Source organism: Mesoplodon densirostris, chromosome 12, assembly GCF_025265405.1.
Source record: "Mesoplodon densirostris isolate mMesDen1 chromosome 12, mMesDen1 primary haplotype, whole genome shotgun sequence".
NCBI classification, from domain to species: Eukaryota; Metazoa; Chordata; class Mammalia; order Artiodactyla; family Ziphiidae; genus Mesoplodon; species Mesoplodon densirostris.
The window spans coordinates 53,368,067-53,388,480 of record NC_082672.1 but is presented as its reverse complement, the minus strand read 5'-3'; the positions used below and the strand labels follow the sequence as shown (position 1 = coordinate 53,388,480).

General features: G+C 37.3%; 1 protein-coding gene across 4 annotated transcripts in view; it reads right to left on the bottom strand.

Annotated features, from left to right (window-relative positions):
- ATG5 (autophagy related 5) overlaps positions 1-20,414 on the bottom strand; it is a 122,790-nt gene that overhangs the window by 67,489 nt on the left and 34,887 nt on the right. For all 4 annotated transcript variants that reach the window (XM_060115236.1, XM_060115235.1, XM_060115239.1 and 1 more), the window contains one exon: positions 14,379-14,541. In XM_060115236.1, the coding sequence (XP_059971219.1) occupies positions 14,379-14,541 (163 nt within the window). The remainder of the gene's footprint in view (positions 1-14,378; positions 14,542-20,414) is intronic.

The following is a 20,414-nucleotide window of genomic DNA, read 5'->3' as shown; positions in this document are numbered from 1 at the left end:
AATGGGCAGAAGATCTGAATGGACATTTTCAAAGAAGACATATAGATGGCTAACAGGTAGATGAAAAGTGCTCAACATCACTAATAATAAGGAAAACACAAATCAAAACCACAATAAGATATCACCTCACAGGCCTCCCTGGTGGCACAGTGATTAAGAATCCGCCTGCCAATGCAGGGGACATGCATTCAAGCCCTGGTCCGGGAAGATCCCACATGCCAGCGGAGCAACTAAGCCTGTGTACCACAACTACTGAGCCTGCGCTCTAGAGCCCACGAGCCACAACTACTGAGCCTGCATGCCACAACTACTGAAGCCCGCGCGCCTAGAGCCCGTGCTCCGCAACAAGAGAAGCCACAGCAATGAGAAGCCCGCGCACCTCAACGAAGAGTAGCCCCCGCTCGCCACAACTAGAGCAAGTCCGCGCACAGCAACGAAGATACAACACAACCAAAAAAAAAAAAAAGATATCACCTCACACCTGTCAGAATGGCTACTGTCAAAAAGAAAAGAGATAACAAGTGTTGGCAAGGACAGGGAGAAAAGAAAACCCTGTGCACTGCTGGTGGGAATGTAAACTGGTGCAGCCAGTATTTTAGTTATTTTTAGTTATTTTGTAACTGGTAAGGTACAGCATGATGACTACAGTTCATAATACTGTATGGCATATTTGAAAGTTGCTAAGAGAGTAGATCTTAAAAGTTCTCATCACAAAAAAAATTTTTTTACAACTATGTAAAATGACACGTTAACTAGACTTATTGTGGTAGTGAGCACTTTGCTATATATACAAATATTGAATCATTATATTGTACACCTGAAAATAATATAATGCTACATGTCAATTATACCTAAATTTAAAAAATTAAAAACTAAAATAAAAATATAAAAACAAAGTTAAACTATATATGCATATATACCTGTGTATATATATGTGTTTTGTGTTTGTGTGTATACTGTGTTTTGTTTTTTTTTAAGAAGAAAGAGGAATTATACTGTAAATTCAAATAATAATAATAGGTCATGAGTCCAAGAGTGAAAATCAATATCCGGATATTGATATTGGATCAATATCTGACAGATGTTCATCTGCATTTCCTTTATATAGGGTACCAACATTCATAAGAAAAAGCTTCTTGAACCTTCCCAAACTTACCTTACAAAAAAGTGACAGTACGTTACAAGGCATACATTTTTTTAGTTTTTTTAACTGGACCAGATAAATAAAAGGTATCATAAGGTAGCCTTCTTACTGTAGATAATTTGGAATTTTATTTAAAATGACATTACAAACTAAACCTTTGTATTCCTGCAACACTAAGAGTTCACTAAAAATATTTTCAAGTACTGATCAGAGTTTAGCTGAGGTATAAATCTAGTCTCATAGATTTGTACATTTATCAACTGAATCTCATACACAAAAATGTATTCTCTCTACCACTGATTAACTCTGGAACATATGACCATTCACTGTAATTAATGGACTCTTTTCAATAAACTTATGTTGGTATAATTTGTAGTGCATTATGAAATAACTGTCTAAATGTTTTCACCAAGTTTTATTATCCATGATGTTCACTGCCAAGTATACCCAAAGCACTGTAACAAGCTATGATCCAAATTATCACCAAATTTATTTACTCATTCAAATCATGTAATTCCCAAGAGCAATCTTTCTCCAGAAGCCAAGCAAAGTATCTTTATGATTTTATATTAAAACACAAATGCATAAACTTTTTAGATCTTTATCATTATTTCTAATTACAGAAAGTTAGAATACCAAGAGATTGATTTAAAACATGTAGCATAATATAGTAAAATGCTTGTTTGTTCAACAGTAAAACTTGAATGCTCAAGCAGGTTACAAATTTTCTCTAAGCAAATTTCTCACAAAGTTGTAGATTCCTGAAGCCACACACACAGCTTCAGACTGAACTTATTCATCTTACTATAATGCAGACAAAACAATAAGGAAAACGACTATCTCAGCTGTATGCAGAAAAAAAAGCAAAACACGGTTAGTGGATATAAAGAACTCTCAAACATTAGGAATATATGGGATTGCTCCATATTCATTGCCTTGTAACACTGGGACATTAACTGTCATATCTTTTAAGATAAAATAATAAACAGGGCACTTATTGTTAAAGTAAATGACTATGAAATTAGAAGCTGCAGCATTCGATTCAAATCTGTTAAGCTTTCTTCATCTACTGACACACACTCACAATACTTAATTCTATCAACATCTAACTCAATGCATCTGCACGTGAATGTCTCAGAGACATTTCCAACTTTTCTTTTTTAGTTTATTTAATTTATTTATTTTTGGCTGCGTTGGGACTTCGTTGCTGCACACAGGCTTTCTCTAGTTGCGGTGAGCGGGGGCTACTCTTCGTTGCAGTGTGTGGGCTTTTCATTGTGGTGACTTCTCCTGTTGTGCAGCACAGGCTCTAGGTACGCAGGCTCAGTAGTTATCGGGCTCTAGTGCACGCTCAGTAGTTGTGGTGCACAGGCTTAGCTGCTCCACGGCATGTGGGATCTTCCCGGACCAAGGCTCGAACCTGTGTCCCCTGCACTGGCAGGTGCATTCTTAACCACTGCACCACCAGGGAAGCCCACATTTCAAACTTTTGCCTTCAAGGCTGACCTTCTCAATTTGGCTTTGTTCCCCATCCCAAACCTATTTTTTGTCTAGTTATTTCATATCATGGTATAAAGCACTACTATCCATCTAGCTGCCCAAGTCAGAACTCAGGAATGATTCTTTCCTTTCTTTCAACCTAAACTTGAAACCGTACACAAGCCCCTGTGTCCCTGTCCTTTGAAGTAAAAGGCTTTTGCTTTAGTCTCCCAGGCCTCCATTGTGTCTCAAAAGGCTGACTCAAGAGTTAATGATTAGGAAATGTGAAGATGTAGAAATAAAGAATAGCTGTTGGGCTGGGAAACTGGTAACAATTTAGACTATAAATCCACCACACAGCACAGTCACCCAACTCCCAGGTCCCTGAAAGATACAGATAAAGGCCTGACACACATTCCTGAGTTGTTTTTAAAAGAAGCAGGCCCCCACCAGATGGAAACTGCTGACCACAAGAACACAGATCCTAGTCTGCTTGAAACCAGAAGGTTGATGATGCTTGGAACTTCACCTTGATGCCAACCAATCAGAGAATTGTGCAACAGCTGATCACACACCCTGCAGCCCCTCCCTCACACTGCCTTTAAAACCCCTTCCCTGAAAGCCGTCGGTGAGTTTGGGTCTTTTGAGCATGAACTGCCCATTCTCCTTGCTTGGTGCCCTGCAGTAAACAATGTACTTTCCTTCACCACAACCCAGTGTCAGTAGATTGGCTTTACTGTGTGTGGGTGAGCAGACTCAAGTTTGGTTTAGTAACAACCTAACACCCCATCTAATAATAGATTCTGTCAATGCTACCTCCAAAATAAACCCCAGATTTACTGACTTTTCTCCATCTCTACCATCATCACCCTAAAGGCCACCATCATCTTATACCTGGACCTACTACTACAGACTCTCCACTTCCACTCTTGGCTCCCTCTATTCCACCCTCTATTCAGCAGCTACAATGTTCTTCCAACATATTCTGCATCTCATCACTCTCCTGCTTAAAAATCCTCCAATGGCTTCGCAATGCACTTAACATCACAATTCTTTCCTTGGGCTTCCCTAGTGGTGAAGTGGTTGAGTCCGCCTGCCAATGCAGGGGACACGGGTTCGAGCCCTGGTCCAGGAAGATCCCACATGCCACTGAGCAACTAAGCCTGTGTGCCACAACTGCTAAGCCTATGCTCTAGAGCCCACAAGCCACAACTACTGAGCCCGCATGCCACATCTATTGAAGCCCACGCGCCTAGAGCCCGTGCTCCGCAATGGGAGAGGCCGCTGCGATGAGGAGCCTGCGCACCACAACGAGGAGGGGTCCCCACTTGCCACAGCTGGAGAAAGCCCGCATGCAGCAATGAAGACCCAACACAGCCAAAAATAAAAATAAATTAAATAAATAAATTAAAAAAAATTTTCTTTTCCTTGACTTGAAAGGCCCTATATCACCTAGATCTTTCCCATTTCTCTAACCTCACTGCATGTCACTCTTCCTTCTTGGTCACTGGCCAAGACACACTGGCCTTCTTTCTATTTTTTAAAATGTACCAAACTTTTTGCCTCATGTTCTTAAAACATGCCATTCCCTAATGTGACTAGTTCCCTTTCAACCCTAAGATTTCAGCTTAAATATCATCTTCTCAAACAGGTCTTTTATAACTACCTTAATAAAAACAGGCCCAATCCCTAATGATCTCTATTCTCAGCACTGTTTATTGCTTTCAAAATAGGGTAAGATCACTGCCAAAAGGATGCTTTCTGTCACATGAAACTTATGGAAAGAAACAGATAATAGAAAAGTGACATTTCTTGCTACAAAGAATTTTTTTTTTAAATGATGAGACTATACTATAGATTGTTCTCACAGGTAGAGGGGAAATATGACAAGCACACTAGAGGAAAACGGTATCCTAGGGAAAAACAACTTACGTTCTCTCTCACTTTTGGTAAAAGCTACTAATAGGATTAAGTCTTCAAAAGTACCTAGCATTTTTCCCCACCTGAGGGGCTTTGCCCCTGACATTCCCTCTGCCTATGAAGGTATTATGAACCCCAGATAAATGTATGGTCCTGCTTTAGGTCTTCATTTAATGTCATCCAATCAGTGAGGCCTTCTGAGACCACCTGATTAAAAACAGCAACGCCCTCTCCCAAAACAGTCCTTTCTCATCTTTCCCTGCTTTTTCTCCCACAGCACTCCTCGTCATCATAAGGCGCATAATGTATTTTACTTTTATATATACTTATTGTCTGTCTCCCCCACGATAATTTAAGCTGCATAAGGGCAGGAAATTCAGTCTTTTTTTTTTTTTTTTACTACTTTATCTCCAGTATGGATTCAATAATTAACTGTTCAATGAATTAACATTAAAATGACACTCATAAAAGATGAACCAAGTTATAGCAGGCATGTGATGGTTAATTTTATGCGTCAACTTGACTGGCCACAGATGCCCAGATTAAACATTATTTCTGGGTGTGCCTGTGAGGGTGTTTTGGGATGAGATTAGCATATGAATATGTGTCATTTCAGTAGACTGCCCACCCCAATGTGAGTGGACATCGTCCAATCAGTTGAGAACCTGAAGAGAACAAAAGGAAAGGCAGAGGAGACAGGAATCTGCCCCACTTTTTCCTGCCCCATTGCTTGAGCTGAGACATCTCATCTTTTCCTACCATTGAACTGGGATTTATACCAGCAGCATCCTTGGTTCTCAGGCCTTGAAACTCAGAGTGAATTACACCTCTGACTTTCCTGAGTCTTCAGCTTGCAGGGGGCAGATTGTGGGACTTGTAAGACTCCAAAATCACATGAACCAGTTCCTCATAATAAATCTGTGTGTGTGTGTGTGTGTGTGTGTGCGTATGTGTATTCATTCTATTTCTCTGGAGAATCCTGACTAATAAGAGGAGTATGTAAGTATGTAAGAAGAGTGGCAGGAAGGTCAACACCAAGCACAAGATGAGGTTTATTTAAAAAAAAAAAAAAAAAAGGGAGGAAAAACAAAACGAGCTTTATAAACCATGTTTGGCAAAGAAAGAACGAACGCATGGAGAACATTATTGGGAAAGATGGTTATCATATTAAGAGGTGACAGAGAGAAAGCTAAACTATCCAACTTCTGTTTAGTTTCCATTTTCTTCAACAAGAGAATGATTTTCAAAGAAGAAAGTGCGAAAACTTAGCTAAAATAAAAATGATGCTTCAAAAGATTCAGACATAACAGTAGGTACTCTGCTTTAAATTAATGCAAGTCTTCAGACAAAGGAAAATTACTTCAGAGGACACTAAAAGAACCTAAAGATAGGATTACAAAACCAATGCCAATAATCTTATGAAACAATGGAAAACGAGAGAGGTGCCTGAGGTCAGCAGACAGGCAAATGTTTCAACCTAAAAATATGAATGGATTTTATCAACTGGTAAGCCTGACGTCAATCTTTAGCAGAGTTTGAGAATGTTTTTGAGCATTCAGAAAGTAAAACAATAATTAGTAGAAATCAGCATAAATTTAAAAATACTTATAGCATCAAAGTGACCATGTTTCTTTTTATGACAGTATTAAGGTACTGGATACCAAAAAAATGATTTATCTTAATGTAATGATAAAGATCACCTTCTGGGTGTCTATAAGCTGGATGAGTGTAGTTAGGCACACTCAACAGTTTCTAAAATGTCTGGGAACCAACTATGACAGTTTTCATTCTATTACCCACCATATTCAACCAAATACTAAGTCCTAGCAAGTCTACATCTCAAATATTTCTCCAAACTGTCCACTTCTCTCTACCTTCAAGACTGCCCTGTAGTCAGAAAAATTCATCTGCTACCTAACCACTGGAATGGACTCGTACTTGGCCTTTTAATTCCATATTTGTTCCCTTCTAATTCATTAACCATACAGTAGTCAGAGATAACTTAAAAAAGAACATCTGATTCCTTTATATCCCTGCTTATAATCTTTCAGCAGTCCCCTATCTACCTCACCTCACTCCTGGAGATTAAGTTCAATATCACTAAAATGTCCTACCAGACCCTGAATAGATAGGGTCCTCTATCCAATGTGCACTGTTATCTACTTGCCACTCTCAATCTTGATCCCCGGGCTCTAGTCAGAATAGCCTTCTGGAGCCTTATCAAGAAAGTTGAGGCCTTGGAGAACCACTGATTAAACAAAGAAGAACCACAGGAGGCTTGAAGGGGGAAGTCCAAGTAACATGGCTTTAAAGATTTGCTTAAAGGAAGTAGAAGTACCCCTTAACTAAAATATTGATTTTGAAGAAAAAAAAAAAAAGAAAAAAAAGAATAGCCTTCTTAGAGCCCCTAGAATTTATTAAGCTCTTTTCTCCTTCTCAGCCTAACCCACATCATTCCCTGTGCCTGGAACACTTTGATCACCACCACACTGCTCTCGATCCCTTCCTCTGTAACTCAAGATACGAATGTAATAATTCTTTAAAGACTATCCGTTTAATGTCTGCCTCCCCCACCAGGATGTGAACTCGGAGGGGAGGGACTATGGCTGTCACACTCACCCCAGCGCCCCCTATGCCTAGCACAGTGCCTGGCATGTGGTAGATTCTTACAATTGGCTCATCCATACTATCAGGATCTGGGCATAACTCTCGTATAATGATTGTTCTTTCCAAGACTTGATTAAATAACAGAGTCTAAAGTCTGTGAAGAATATAAGTTTGTGAGTAATATTCGTAGCGCTAGATTAAAGAATGAAAATTTATATAAACTCAAAGTGGGGGAGGGGTGAGAGCAGATGAAAAAGACGGACCATATACTGATAACTGCTGAGATGGGTGAAAGGTATGTGGATGCTCATTACACTATTTTCTTTGCTCTTCTTTATACAATGTGATCCCGGTGTTCTCATGACTGATAAACATCTGAGTTTTTCTAAAGAAAGGAAGCTTTCCAAATAGGGACCTTTCACTGAGACAAAAGGTTCAAGAAGAATACTTATGCTTCCTATTGACAGTTCTACTTAAGAATCTCCTTCCACACCACCTACACATTAGAACAGTACTGACACCGTGATAACAACACAGAAATGGAAGCTTCAAGATACAGAGTTAAGTCCAAAAATCTCTTGTCTTTCTGTTTTAGTAGTCGTTTCTATGACACCACATTTATTTTTAGAAAGTTATCTATTGCCTTTTACCTAAGTCCTGCTTGAAAGGACCAGGGAGGAAGAGAGGGAAAGAGGGAGAGGTAGAGAGAGAAAGACGGGGAGGGAGGGAGGGAGGGAGGGAGAGAGAGAGAGAGAGAGAGAGAAATAAACAATAATTATTCTTCCAGGAAATCCTCTGGAATCAAGAATATCTAATCACCAGAATTCAGGTGTAAGTGATTACCACTGGACAGTCTTTGAATCTGAGTCTTGTGAGGTATCATCACCTTGACATTTGTAAGGAAACTCCATCTCAGAAGAGTGATCTGCCATGGCCACACAACCAATAGGAGATAAGCAAAGAAAGATCAATGCTCCTTTGGAGCATATGTTAATGATCCAATGCTCCTTCTCGGACCAAGAGATTCTCAGTCCATTACTTATACTACTATATTGCAACTGATAAAAACAAAGCAATGGAATCACAACCCAATTGTCTCTGTCATATAAGCCAGTTAGAAGCATTGTGTTTCTTTTGCATCACCCACCAAACAAAAGTATTTTCAAAATGCTATGACTTATCATAAAATTCATCTTAAGCTAACCACTATTTCCTCTTAAAAACCAGTTTTAAGTTAAAATGGTACACTACCAAATAATTGATTTCTCTAAAAAATTACTTAGCTCAAAAGGATTAACCATACTTTATAAACAATGGAAATTTTCAATATTTAACGGTGAAAACTTGCATTTATTTGAAGGTCTATGGAATTTATTTGATGCCATCTTTTCTTTTTTAGTATACTCAGAAAACCAAAGCTGAAAACTAAGTCATATATTATGTTAAAAATATTTTTTAGAGATTTCCTCAAATCTCTAGCTTATAAGAAAAACCTCCTGACATTTAATAGAAAATAGCGTGCAAATATAGTGACAAGTGCCTCATAAATAATAAAAATGCTACTTTCTTCTCTTTTTTTGTGGTCATTACCTTTGTTTCACAGGGAGGTTAAATACTCTTATATCTAAAATGAAAACCCATAAAAAACACTGAAAGGCACAGTATGTCTTAAATGAGCTTTCTTGGTTTCAAAAGCTTTTCTTATTTCTCTTTCACAGAGATCTGAAAAATTAAAATTAGCATTTGAAAGTATTCAAAAATTGTTTAAATCGTTTAGTTGCTATGCTGTACAGGTGCAGTTCTGAATGAAATAAATTTACCATCTGCTTTGTCTCAATTCTGACCAGTTTACAATTACACTAACCAACAGGTGAAATGTCTTTGCCCTAACAGATCTGTAAGACTTTCTTTTGTATGGAAAAATTCTTAAACATAAAATCCACTTCCATAATTAAAAATTTTAAAGGTACTTCCTCAATTTTATACTAGTATTAATCTAGTTATAAAAAGCTGTTAACAGTATTTCCTTGTTGTACTAGATAGGATTAAAATAAAGGAGTCACTCAGTCAATATTTATTTTGTCCATTCTATGCCTAAGAATATACTAGGTGCTGGGGATACAGAAAATGCATGATACACTCTAGCCAAGAGAAATTTATATTCTAGCAGAATACATAAACCATAACTATACCAGAGAGTGAATTATGAGAGCAAGAATGCATATGAATGGACAAGGAGCCGTGAGAGCATGAAAATATAAATAGATCTGCCTCCACTTGGCTGTAGCTTCACAAAAACAGGATTCATGTTTGTTCTATCACTGCTGGATGATCACTAGCTCCTAGCATAGTGTCAAGCACATATTAGATGTTCAATAAATAGTTTGTTGGCTAAAAAAAAAATTGAAACAGGGAAGTTTTCACTTAGAGGGTGACAAGACAGATGAGCATTAAAACATCAAGTAAGAATTAAATAGACAAAAAGGGAGGGAAAGGTTATTCTAGGCAGAAGGAACAGAATGAACTACTATACCCACCTTTCACCAATTTACCTTTATGTAGGTAACATTCAACATTTTACCCCAAAATATATTTTCTACAAACAACCTCTACCCAACCAAAGATTTTCTAAATGTATATTTCAATTTAAAAAAGTAGAAAATAAACTATCAAGGTCTCCACAGGATACCACATGTAGGATTTTGAGTGTGTAAACTTAATCATTAGCAGTACCAATAAAACCAAACATAAGAGCTACAAAAATAATTTATAGCTAAAAGAAGGAACAAAATATATTTTAACCACATACCATTTTAAGTTGGATTTAATGAAACTCAATTTGAAAAGTAACTTAATAAAAGTTAAATTAATAAAAATAACTTTAAAATAGTCATATATCCAAGCAAGAATATAAGCTAAGACAAATATAGGAAAAAAGGAATTTTAGAAAAAAATATATTTTTTATATACAAAAAATAGCAATGAAGGCAGTTATTAGACTAAGTCTGATATGTTAAGTTATACCAAGTTCTGAATGTGTGACGCTGTGAGTCATGCTTTAGATCAATGATAAATACAAGCTGTTGGTTTAATCAACCTTCTATAGGCTGGCAAATGTTTTCTAAAAGGGTTAGAGAGTAAATATTTTAAGCTGTGGGCCACATGGTCTCTTTCACAACTACATTTTTTTGACTTTTTTTTTTAACATCTTTATTGGAGTATAATTGCTTTACATTGTTGTGTTAGCTGCTGCTGTATAACAAAAGTGAGTCAGCCATACATATACATATATCCCCATATCCCCTCCCTTTTGCGTCTCCCTCCCACCCTCCCTATCCCACCCCTCTAGGTGGTCACAAAGCATGAGCTGATCTCCCTGTGTTAATCAGCTGCTTCCCACTAGCTATCTATTTTACATTTGGTAGTGTATATATGTCCATGCCACTCTCTCATTTCATCCCAGCTTACCCTTCCCCCCCCCATGTCCTCAAGTCCATTCTCTACCTCTGTGTCTTTATTCCTGTTCTGCCTCTAGGTTCGTTAGAACCTTTTTTTTTTTTTTTTTTTAGATTCCATATATATGTGTTAGCATATGGTATTTGTTTTTCTCTTTCTGACTTACTTCACTCTGTATGACAGACTCTAGGTCCATCCACCTCACTACAAATAACTCAGTTTCATTTCTTTTTATGGCTGAGTAATATTCCATTGTATATATGTGCCACATCTTCTTTATCCATTCATCTGTTGATGGACACTTAGATTGCTTTCATGTCCTGTCTACTGTAAATAGTGCTGCAATGAACACTGTGGTACATGACTCTTTTTGAATTATGGTTTTCTCAGGGTATATGCCCAGTAGTGGGATTGCTGGGTCATATGGTAGTTCTATTTTTAGTTTTTTAAGGAACCTCCATACTGTTCTCCATAGTGGCTGTATCAATTTACATTCCCACCAACAGTGCAAGAGGGTTCCCTTTTCTCCACTCTCTCTCCAGCATTTATTGTTTGTAGACATTTTGATGATGGCCATTCTGACTGGTGTGAGGTGATACCTCATTGTAGTTTTGATTTGCATTTCTCTGATGATTAGTGATGTTGAGCACCCTTTCATGTGTTTGTTGGCCATCTGTATGTCTTCTTTGGAGAAATGTCTATTTAGGTCTTCTGCCCATTTTTGGATTGGGTTGTTTTTTTGTTTTTTTGTTTGTTTTTGCGGTACGCGGGCCTCTCACTGTTGTGGCCTCTCCCGTTGCGGAGCACAGGCTCCTGACGCACAGGCTCAGTGGCCATGGCTCACGGGCCCAGCCGCTCCGCGGCATGCGGGATCTTCCCGGACCAGGGCACGAATCCGTGTCCCCTGCATCAGCAGGCGGACTCTCAACCACTGCTCCACCAGGGAAGCCCTGGGTTGTTTGTTTTTTTGATCACAACTATTTAACTCAGCTGTTGTAGCATGAAAGTAGCCACAGATGTTACAGAAATGAATTGTTGTGGCAGGGTTCTAATAAATCTTTATTTACAAAAACAGGTGGCTGGCTCATGACCACACTTTTTGCCAACTCCTGTTCTAGAGTCTCAAAGTGACTTCTCAATAATTCTCTTTATCAAGACAGCTTTACTTCCTTTCAAACACTTTCACATAAACTGTATTAGTGTTTCGTTAAAGCTTCTAAAAACATTTATAGGAAAACATAGCAGATATTCTCTTATTTTACAGATAAAGAAACTGAAGCTAAAAGGGATTGAGTGACTTGCCCTAAGGAGCTACCAGAAGAGCTGAGACTAAAAACCACATCTTGGTTATTTCCACAACTCTTACCCACCACCCTCCATAACTAATCCTCTAATGCCCCAACTGAAACAGTTCAATCATTTTAGAATCCTCTGCTGAATCCCTGGGCTCTCTATAGCTGACTCACCATGCTCACAATAGATTTCAAGAACATCTACTTAAAAGTTCATCTAAATTATTTACTTAAATTCTGAAGACAAATTACTCTCAGATCTCTTCTCTCTTTAGAGCATTCCTGTCTTCTTCCATTTAAGCAATCCTCTTATTCACAAGCCTCCTAAAATGTCACTTCATCTACAAATAGCCAGCCAGGAAAAGGAAAAAGTACACCTTCTTAAGGGGTTGTAAACTCTTTTGATCACTTAATAAGAATATGTGTACTCAGTAATAGAAATGAAGTGAAAGGCCTGGTGCCTTCCTTTTGCAAACCTTACAACCTAATTGAGAAATATCAGAGGTACAAATATGAAACTAAGGAGCAACTCCATGTAACTTGGGTCAAATCTAAGAAACTTAAAAAGAAATGTGAAAATTTAATTTACAGGACACACTGTCATAAAATACGTACCTTTTGCACTAATGAAGTCACAGATAATGCCCTGTATTTTGCATAATGAAAGTTTAATAAATACTAAATAACTACAGACAACTCTGTGAAATGGTAATGATACAGTCCAAAAGATAAAACTGTATCACATTTAAAAAAAATTTTTTAAGGGGAAAAGAGGGGTCTTCTCTTATTCTAGTTGTTGCCATGAAACAGCAGCTTATATTGTACCAACTCCTTGTCCAAAAACAACTATCGAAGATGGACAAAATACAGATAGTCCTTGCTTTGCACAGTAGTGCAGGACTGGAAAAATGACCATGCAACATAAAACCATGCAAAGTGATCTTAAGAGTTAATGGGAAAATTTATGATTGTTTTGTGATCTTTTAGTAAATTGTCAAAATATTAAAAACTCTGATGGTTATAAATGTACAGGAAAATGAAAAAAGTAAATAAAACTAATATTTATTTAGTACTGTGTTTAACAGTACACTAATTAAAGCATGAGAAACACGGAGAATTAAAGTGCTTTATTTGTAAAAATCTTAAGCACAGTTTGAATAGTGCCTGCTTTCTTACAAGCAAGCATCTTTCCTAAACCTTGGCAAATTATCATACTCCTTTCTAAGTCTGGATCAACTTCAAGCATGTTACTTGCACTTTCAACACCATGAGATATCCCTGTTCCTTTAATGTGATATCTTTGCCAGTATCACTCCCTCTGGGATAACTTCATCCTTTTCATCACAACCACTTCCCTCATTTGTGTGGAAGAGTTTGCCTTCACTAAGCTCCTGGGGCGGCATATCTAAAGTCTCTCAAATGGTGGTAGTGTCAACAGCCCCACAGTTAGCTATGTCTTCTATAATTCCACTACCTTCTATTCAAATTTCACTTCCAGCATTATCACTTTTTGTTTCTTTGCTACATTTTCATCTTTCTTGGCTAATTCCCTCTTTCAATTATCCAGTTTTACAAAATGTTATGTGGGCTTATCAGTGGACACAAGGAGGCAACACAACTGCATGCTTTGCTGTCTGTGAGTGAATTAAATAACAGCGGCATAACGACGATTCACTGACAGACACTCAAAGAAAGTGACTGGTCACTGATCATGACGTGTATCTGTTGTTACATAATGACTGAACCGAAGAGCTAACTCTTACGTAACTGTACTTTATGTGATTATTCACAGTTAATACACCATGACCAATGAAATTTGAGCCACATTGTTGGGGAACTGGCATTATTTAACTAAAGCATGTTAACTGAAATTCATGCATATTTGACCCATGCAAAGTGAGAACTGCCTGCATACAGAACTGTGTGTAGGCACTGGAGGGCAATCAATGCAGGCAAGATTAAGGAACTATGATGGCTAAGAGAAGGAGAATACATCAGTAAATTGCAGATTCCCCTCAGCTTTTTCCTTGAGTGTATTTTCTAAATCTCAGCCAGGAGAGAGAGAATCTGAGCAAAAAGCAAGGCTTCCTGTTCTGAGAAAGCAGAGACTTAAGAGATTGTGCCCTACCCAGGCGGAGGTATTTCGGTACATACACAGGGTATTCAGTTGCAATTCCAGAAGGATCGTGACTAGGACTAAGGGCACTTTTTCCAGAAGCTAAACACAGGAAGTTTATACTGTCTTATATTATGGGCAAAGCAATCTGTCTAATGCTAGGGAATCCAGGAAGAGAGGGATGCTAGAAGGGTACAATGTAAGAAAGGTATGACCAAAGGTAGCTTCTTTGTGAAATTCTGTGCACAGAGGCTGGAATTTAAACTTGTACCACCAACCCTAAGATGTACCAATTACTCACAGGATTATAGTTACTTCATACTTCATAATGTGGTATTATGAAATTAAACATTGTTATATTTACCATTTTGTAAACCCATCCAGAGCTGCTTGTGATCTTTTTTCTGCATTTCATTGATTACTTGACTTTTATGCTTTAAAGCATCCGCTTCTTTCACACAAGACATAAAATGAGCTTCAATTACATCCTTAGATGGACAGTGCAGAAGGTCCTTTTCTGGAAAACTCTATCAAAGGAAGAAAAAATACACATATAAAACAGGTACACACATTACAAAATTAGCTCTTCAAAGAACTGTTATCTCCTGCAATTTTCCAATATTTTAAGCAAACCACCTCTTACCTTTGCAATAAAGAGATTTTAGTATAACTCCAAATACTTTTTAAAATTAACTTAAAAATCTTTAGCTGTCTGGCATATTCTTCACTTTTTCCAAGTAATCCTTGTGTCATATGGTATGCATTTATAAAACATGAAAAAAGATATGAAAGAGCAAGAATTTTAAAAATAGCTTTTTGACTGACCATACCTAGTATTGGCAAGAATGTGGATGGAAATGTAAAATGGTACAAACACTGTGGAAAACAGTTTGGTAGTTTCTTCTAAAAAAGCAAACAGACACCTACCATCTGATCCCGTCATTCTACAACTAGGTATTTACTTAAGAGGAATAAAAGCATATGTCTACACAAAGACTTGTACATGAATGTTCACAGCAGCTTTATTTGTAGCAGTAACAACACAGGAAGCAACCTAAGTGTCAACAGGTAAACAAATATATAAACTGCAGTATAAATATATAAACTGCAGTATAAATAAAAGTGTACACTTTTAACATGCATAGTTTCCTTTAGGTCAATCAGAGCTTAACAAAGCTGTTAAAATGTAAGGTCAAATAGCTAAATTTACATTCTTTACCTTCACTGAATCTTTTAGGCAGTTGAGGCAATGATCATTGGACAAATAAGCAGTTATGTAAATGAGATGACATGTACTTTTCACCAAACAAAAGATATTAACAATAATAGCTAACTCGAATTGAACACTTAGTATGTGACAAACATTGTACTAAGACTTTAATATGGATTAAATCATTTAATTTTCCTAACAACTCTTGAGGTAAACACTATTGTTATTGCTATTTTACAGATAAAAAATATATAAATAAAGCTCTGGGAGTGGATAGAATTGCACAGCTTGCTAGTGGTGGAGCTAGAATTAGTGTGACTCAACAGTCCCAGCTCTTAAACCACCATGCAATACCACTTCCTCCCTAAGACCTAAATATGTACTTAATGATTATATTCGAACATTATCTTACCAAAAAAAGACATTGTTCTGTAAGTCCTTTAATAAAAATGGAGTCAAATAATAATGGTAGAAAATAGCATGAGTTATAGCCTACTCATGTTATTAATAGACAACATTCAATTATCCAAGTCATGGAAAGCTCCTGAATGATTAGGAAATTTACCATAGATGCCCTCCTACCAAAGGAAAAGGCACTTGACTACCTATGGCTATCTCCTAAAGCATATTTTTTAAACGCAAATAATCAGTCACACGTCCTTCTATTTTCATAGAATCCAGCCTCACAGTTTCTGCTGAGTAAATGGTAAGCCACTATATAACTACCCGCTGGTCACAGTTGCCTAGAGCAGAAGTAAACAGCTGAGACAATCAAATTGTCTCTCTAGGTACAAATGGATTCCAGTTTCATGGTGCTCTTGAACTAGAAGTCCATAAAGAATTAAGATGGATGCTTTCAAACACAGGCACACAAAGGCAAAGAATAGGAGAAAATATAAAATGTCTTATGAATGAAAAGGCAAAAGGAGAATATGAGGGACAGATAAAACTAAAAGATGAGAGAGGATATGGACAGCAGAGAGAGTGTCCCTGCCTTAAGCAACTTTACAATCAGCTGTATTTGCTTTGAATTAGCTAGACTGAAGGGATTTGTCCTGGATTCCTGACCAGGACAAACAATTAAGTGTACATCATATCAATTCTATTACAGTCAAATGGATTAGCAATATGATAATGATTAGTATTATGATTTAAGAAAATTTCAATTTTGTTATACTTGATCTATAAAATTAGAAGGGCTTTTTCAGACCAATGCTTTCTTTATTTTTTACTTTTTTAGGCCGTGCAGCATGTAGGATCTTTGCTCCCCAACCAAACAGGGATAGAACCTGAATCCCCTGCAGTGGAAGGGAGGAGTCTTAGCCACTGGACCGCCAGGGAAGTCTAGACGGGCTTTTTCAGTTATTGTACAGTAGTCCCCAGGGACCGGTTTTTCCAGGAAGGGATTTGGGTAGGTGGGGGGGGAGGGGGGGTGGGTTCAGGGGGTAATGAAGCTTCGCTTGCTTGCCCGCCACTCACCTCCTGCTGTGCGGCCCGGTTCCTAACAGGCTGGGGACCCCTGTTGTACAGTTCACTACACTGCTAATTATCCACTTTGGTTATGAATGAGTGGCAGAAAATATAAAAGTTCATATTCCAAAGAAAATATTGTCTTCATATTGTCTTCATGTACTTTAATTTATGACCTATTTAAGCTTAAATACCGTTAGAATTTCTTAAAATTGTATACAAGCTGATTATGAAAAAAAGGAGTTAGGATCTCTCAAACCACTGGTTTGAAAAATCAGGAGGAAAAAAATCCCGCCGTTTTTTAGTGTTGCATCAACATAGGCTGCTAATTCCTTCAATGGCTCTTGTAACCAGAGAAGTTACTGAGGTTTTGCTTTTCCCAGACTTCCACTGCTTTGCAGGTTTCTAAACTTAACCAATGCTGACACCTATAATTGACAGCTGACAATTCCAAATGCCTAGTCTTTATAGCAAAAGAGGGGGTCTGTTAAGAGAGTGCATGTTTGTACACCTACCCTTCAACAGAGAATGCCCTATCTCCAGATGAACTCTTTAATGAAATGAACTCAGGGGAAGCATGAGAGCAGTAACAGAAAAACGGAGATAACTGCTTAGGCAGCCACAGCAGTTGAATTAATTGTGGCAATGAATACAGTGTCAGATGTCTCAACCAAAGCCCCCACAGCTTCTACTCATGAAATGCTCTTCTTTCCATGATTAGCTTGGGCTGGGGTGGGAAATATTTTTTTTGAAAGCTTCACAATAAAATTACAAGCAGAATCTTGATTTGTTACATTACATTTCTAAATCTCTTCTCATATACATGAGCAGTTGTGTTTAAGTGCATATCTTTTCAGTCCAAATTCTTGCAAATAAAGGCAGCGACTTTAACACCATGTTTACTTGCTTTCATTAATCTTCCAAGTCAGAATCCTAATAAACTAGATCTAATTTCACTTTTTTCCTGAAAGGTTCCATTTACTTATATATTATTACCTGTGTCCTTTAATTAAAATATTAATCCAGGCAGTCTGGAGTATGTCCAGACGCATTAGAGATAACCAAATAACACTAAACGAAACACTGAAACTACTTACAAAGTTAGTGGGAAAAAAAGCCTTTTCAGTCTATTAATAATAATATTACAAGCTCTATTATGACAATAGAGCAAAACAAAAAAACATTTCCCATGTACTGCTGATTCCTCCTTCTCCCCATCTCCCACATCCAATCAAGTTCTGTTGAATCTACATCCTAAATAGGTCTGAATCCATTCACTTTCAACATTCCCAATGCCACTTTCCTAGTACAAATTAACAACTATGTGAAATTTCTGAAAAACCTCGTGACTGGATCCCATGCCCAAAACCTTACCCTCTTTAATTCATTTTTCACATTTGGAGTCATGGTGATCTTTCTAAAATGCAAATCTGATCTTCTCACTCAGCTGCTCCGCTCTACTTTTAGGATAAAATCAAACTTCTAATGCTTTCAACATTCGAATGATTTCTCTCTCTGCTAACCTCTCCAGCATAATCTCTTACTCGCATTTCACATACTCCATTCTCTTTCCCTTCTCTCCCACATACAGTCTCTCTGCTCCAACGATCCTGAATATGTCATCTGTTCAGACATTCTTTCAGCCATACTCTCTTTTCTGTTCCTTTACACAAACTATTTCTTCTGCCTGGCACACTCTCCTTGCCTATCTCTCAACCACCTACATGCCTACCCCCCAAAAAAATCCTCCTCAAAATTCAGATTCAGTTTTGATATCACTTCCTTCAGGAAATTTCCCTCACTCCCCAAGTCTAGGTCATGTTCACAAAGTCCTTATACTTAACTCTATAATATCATTTATATTCTTATGTCACCATACTCTTAAAGCTCCACAGGACAGAGACCAAGACTGTTCTCAAGTCTGTGTCATCTCAATAAACTTTTAAAAATAAGTAACTTTATTGAGATATGATTTCACATACAGCCAAATGAAGAAATTTTACGCATACAGTTAGATGAATTTTGATACTGCGGAACTGTCAGCCCAAACAAGATACAGAACATTACCATCACCTTCTAAAAAGTTCCTTGGTGCCCTGTGCAATCAGTTCCCCCATTTTGAACCTCAGCTACCACTGATCTGATTTGTATCACCAGAGATTAGGTTTGCCTATAATATAATCGCATATCAAAAGAATCATACAATGTGCAGTATTGTGTACTCTAGCATCTTTCACTTAGCATGCTTTTGAGATTCATGTTTGTTACTGCATGTATCCATAGTTAGTTTCTTTTTATTGCATAGTAGTGTACAATTGAATGGATATACCATCATCTGTGAATCCAAAACCCTGTTAGTAGACATTAAGATTATATGCAAATTTTGACTATTATTAAGAAAGTTGCTATGAACATTAGTGTACAAGTCTTCTGAGAACATGTTTTCATATTTCTTGAGTATATACCTTGAAATAGAAATGTTGTCATAAAGAAAGTTTATGTCTAACTTTATTTAAAAACTGCCAAACTATTTTCCAAGATGAAAGTACAATTTTACACTCCCTCCAGCAATGTAAGAGAGTTCTGGTTACTACATTCCTCAAACTTAGTACTGTCAGAATTTTTTTTTTTTGGCCACACTGTGTGGCTTACGGGATCTTAGTTCCCTGACCAGAGACTGAACCCGTCCCAGGGCAGTGAAAGTGCCAAGTCCTAACCACTGGACGACCAGGGAATTCCTTTTTTCTCGGTACTGTATTTTTAATTTCAGTTATTCTACTGAGTGTGAAGCAACATCTCATTTTGGTTTTTAATACACATTTCCCTGATGACTGATGATGGTGAGCACCTTTTCATGTGCTAATTGGTTATTCCCATATGAACATACATATACATAGCATACATATATTATATATCTGTTCATATATATACACATATATATGTGTGTGTGCATATATATGTCTGTTTAGATCTTTTGGATGTGTTCCAAAGTGAATGATATGTTAGGGAACAATTTGAACAATGTAAATTTCATGTTTACTTTTGTAAACATTGTCCACAATAGTAGGTGAAGACAAAAAATGCACCCAGCTAAACCAAACCACATCAGAACACACAAAACACACACACACCTCAGAAATGGATCCACTACTTCAAATCATACTATAAGCTACACTCATCCACATCCTATGTTACAATTTTGTCTGATTTCAGATAACCTTCCTCCTATCACTTCACAATAACTAACAAGCTGCAATCCTTTCCAATGCTCATTTCAACAAGCAAATTTCCAGTCTTTTTCAACATAGAGTGCCATATTCATTGTAGTACTTATGTATTCCTTAACCATTTAACATACGTAAAATTGTGCTTTTATTAGGTTCCTATCTTTTTCATTTGTCATTAATGAAGTTTTGGGGTTTCCTCTGATTTTTAACAACACAGTACTTTTTAGGAATATGTATCTTGCAGTAGAGCAAAACTATGTAGAAGTGGTGAAAGCAGACACTCTTGCCTTTTTCCTGATCTTAGGGTGAAACATTCAGTAAACCACCATTTAGCATGATTTCAGCTGTAGGCTTCTCATATTTAGTCTTTGTCAAATTGAGACAATTCCCTTCTATTCCTAAGCTTGCTAAGAGTTTTGATGAAAAACGGGTACTGAGTTTTGTCAAAAGCTTTTTTTGCATCTATTCATCAAATCATGATTTCTCTTTTTTC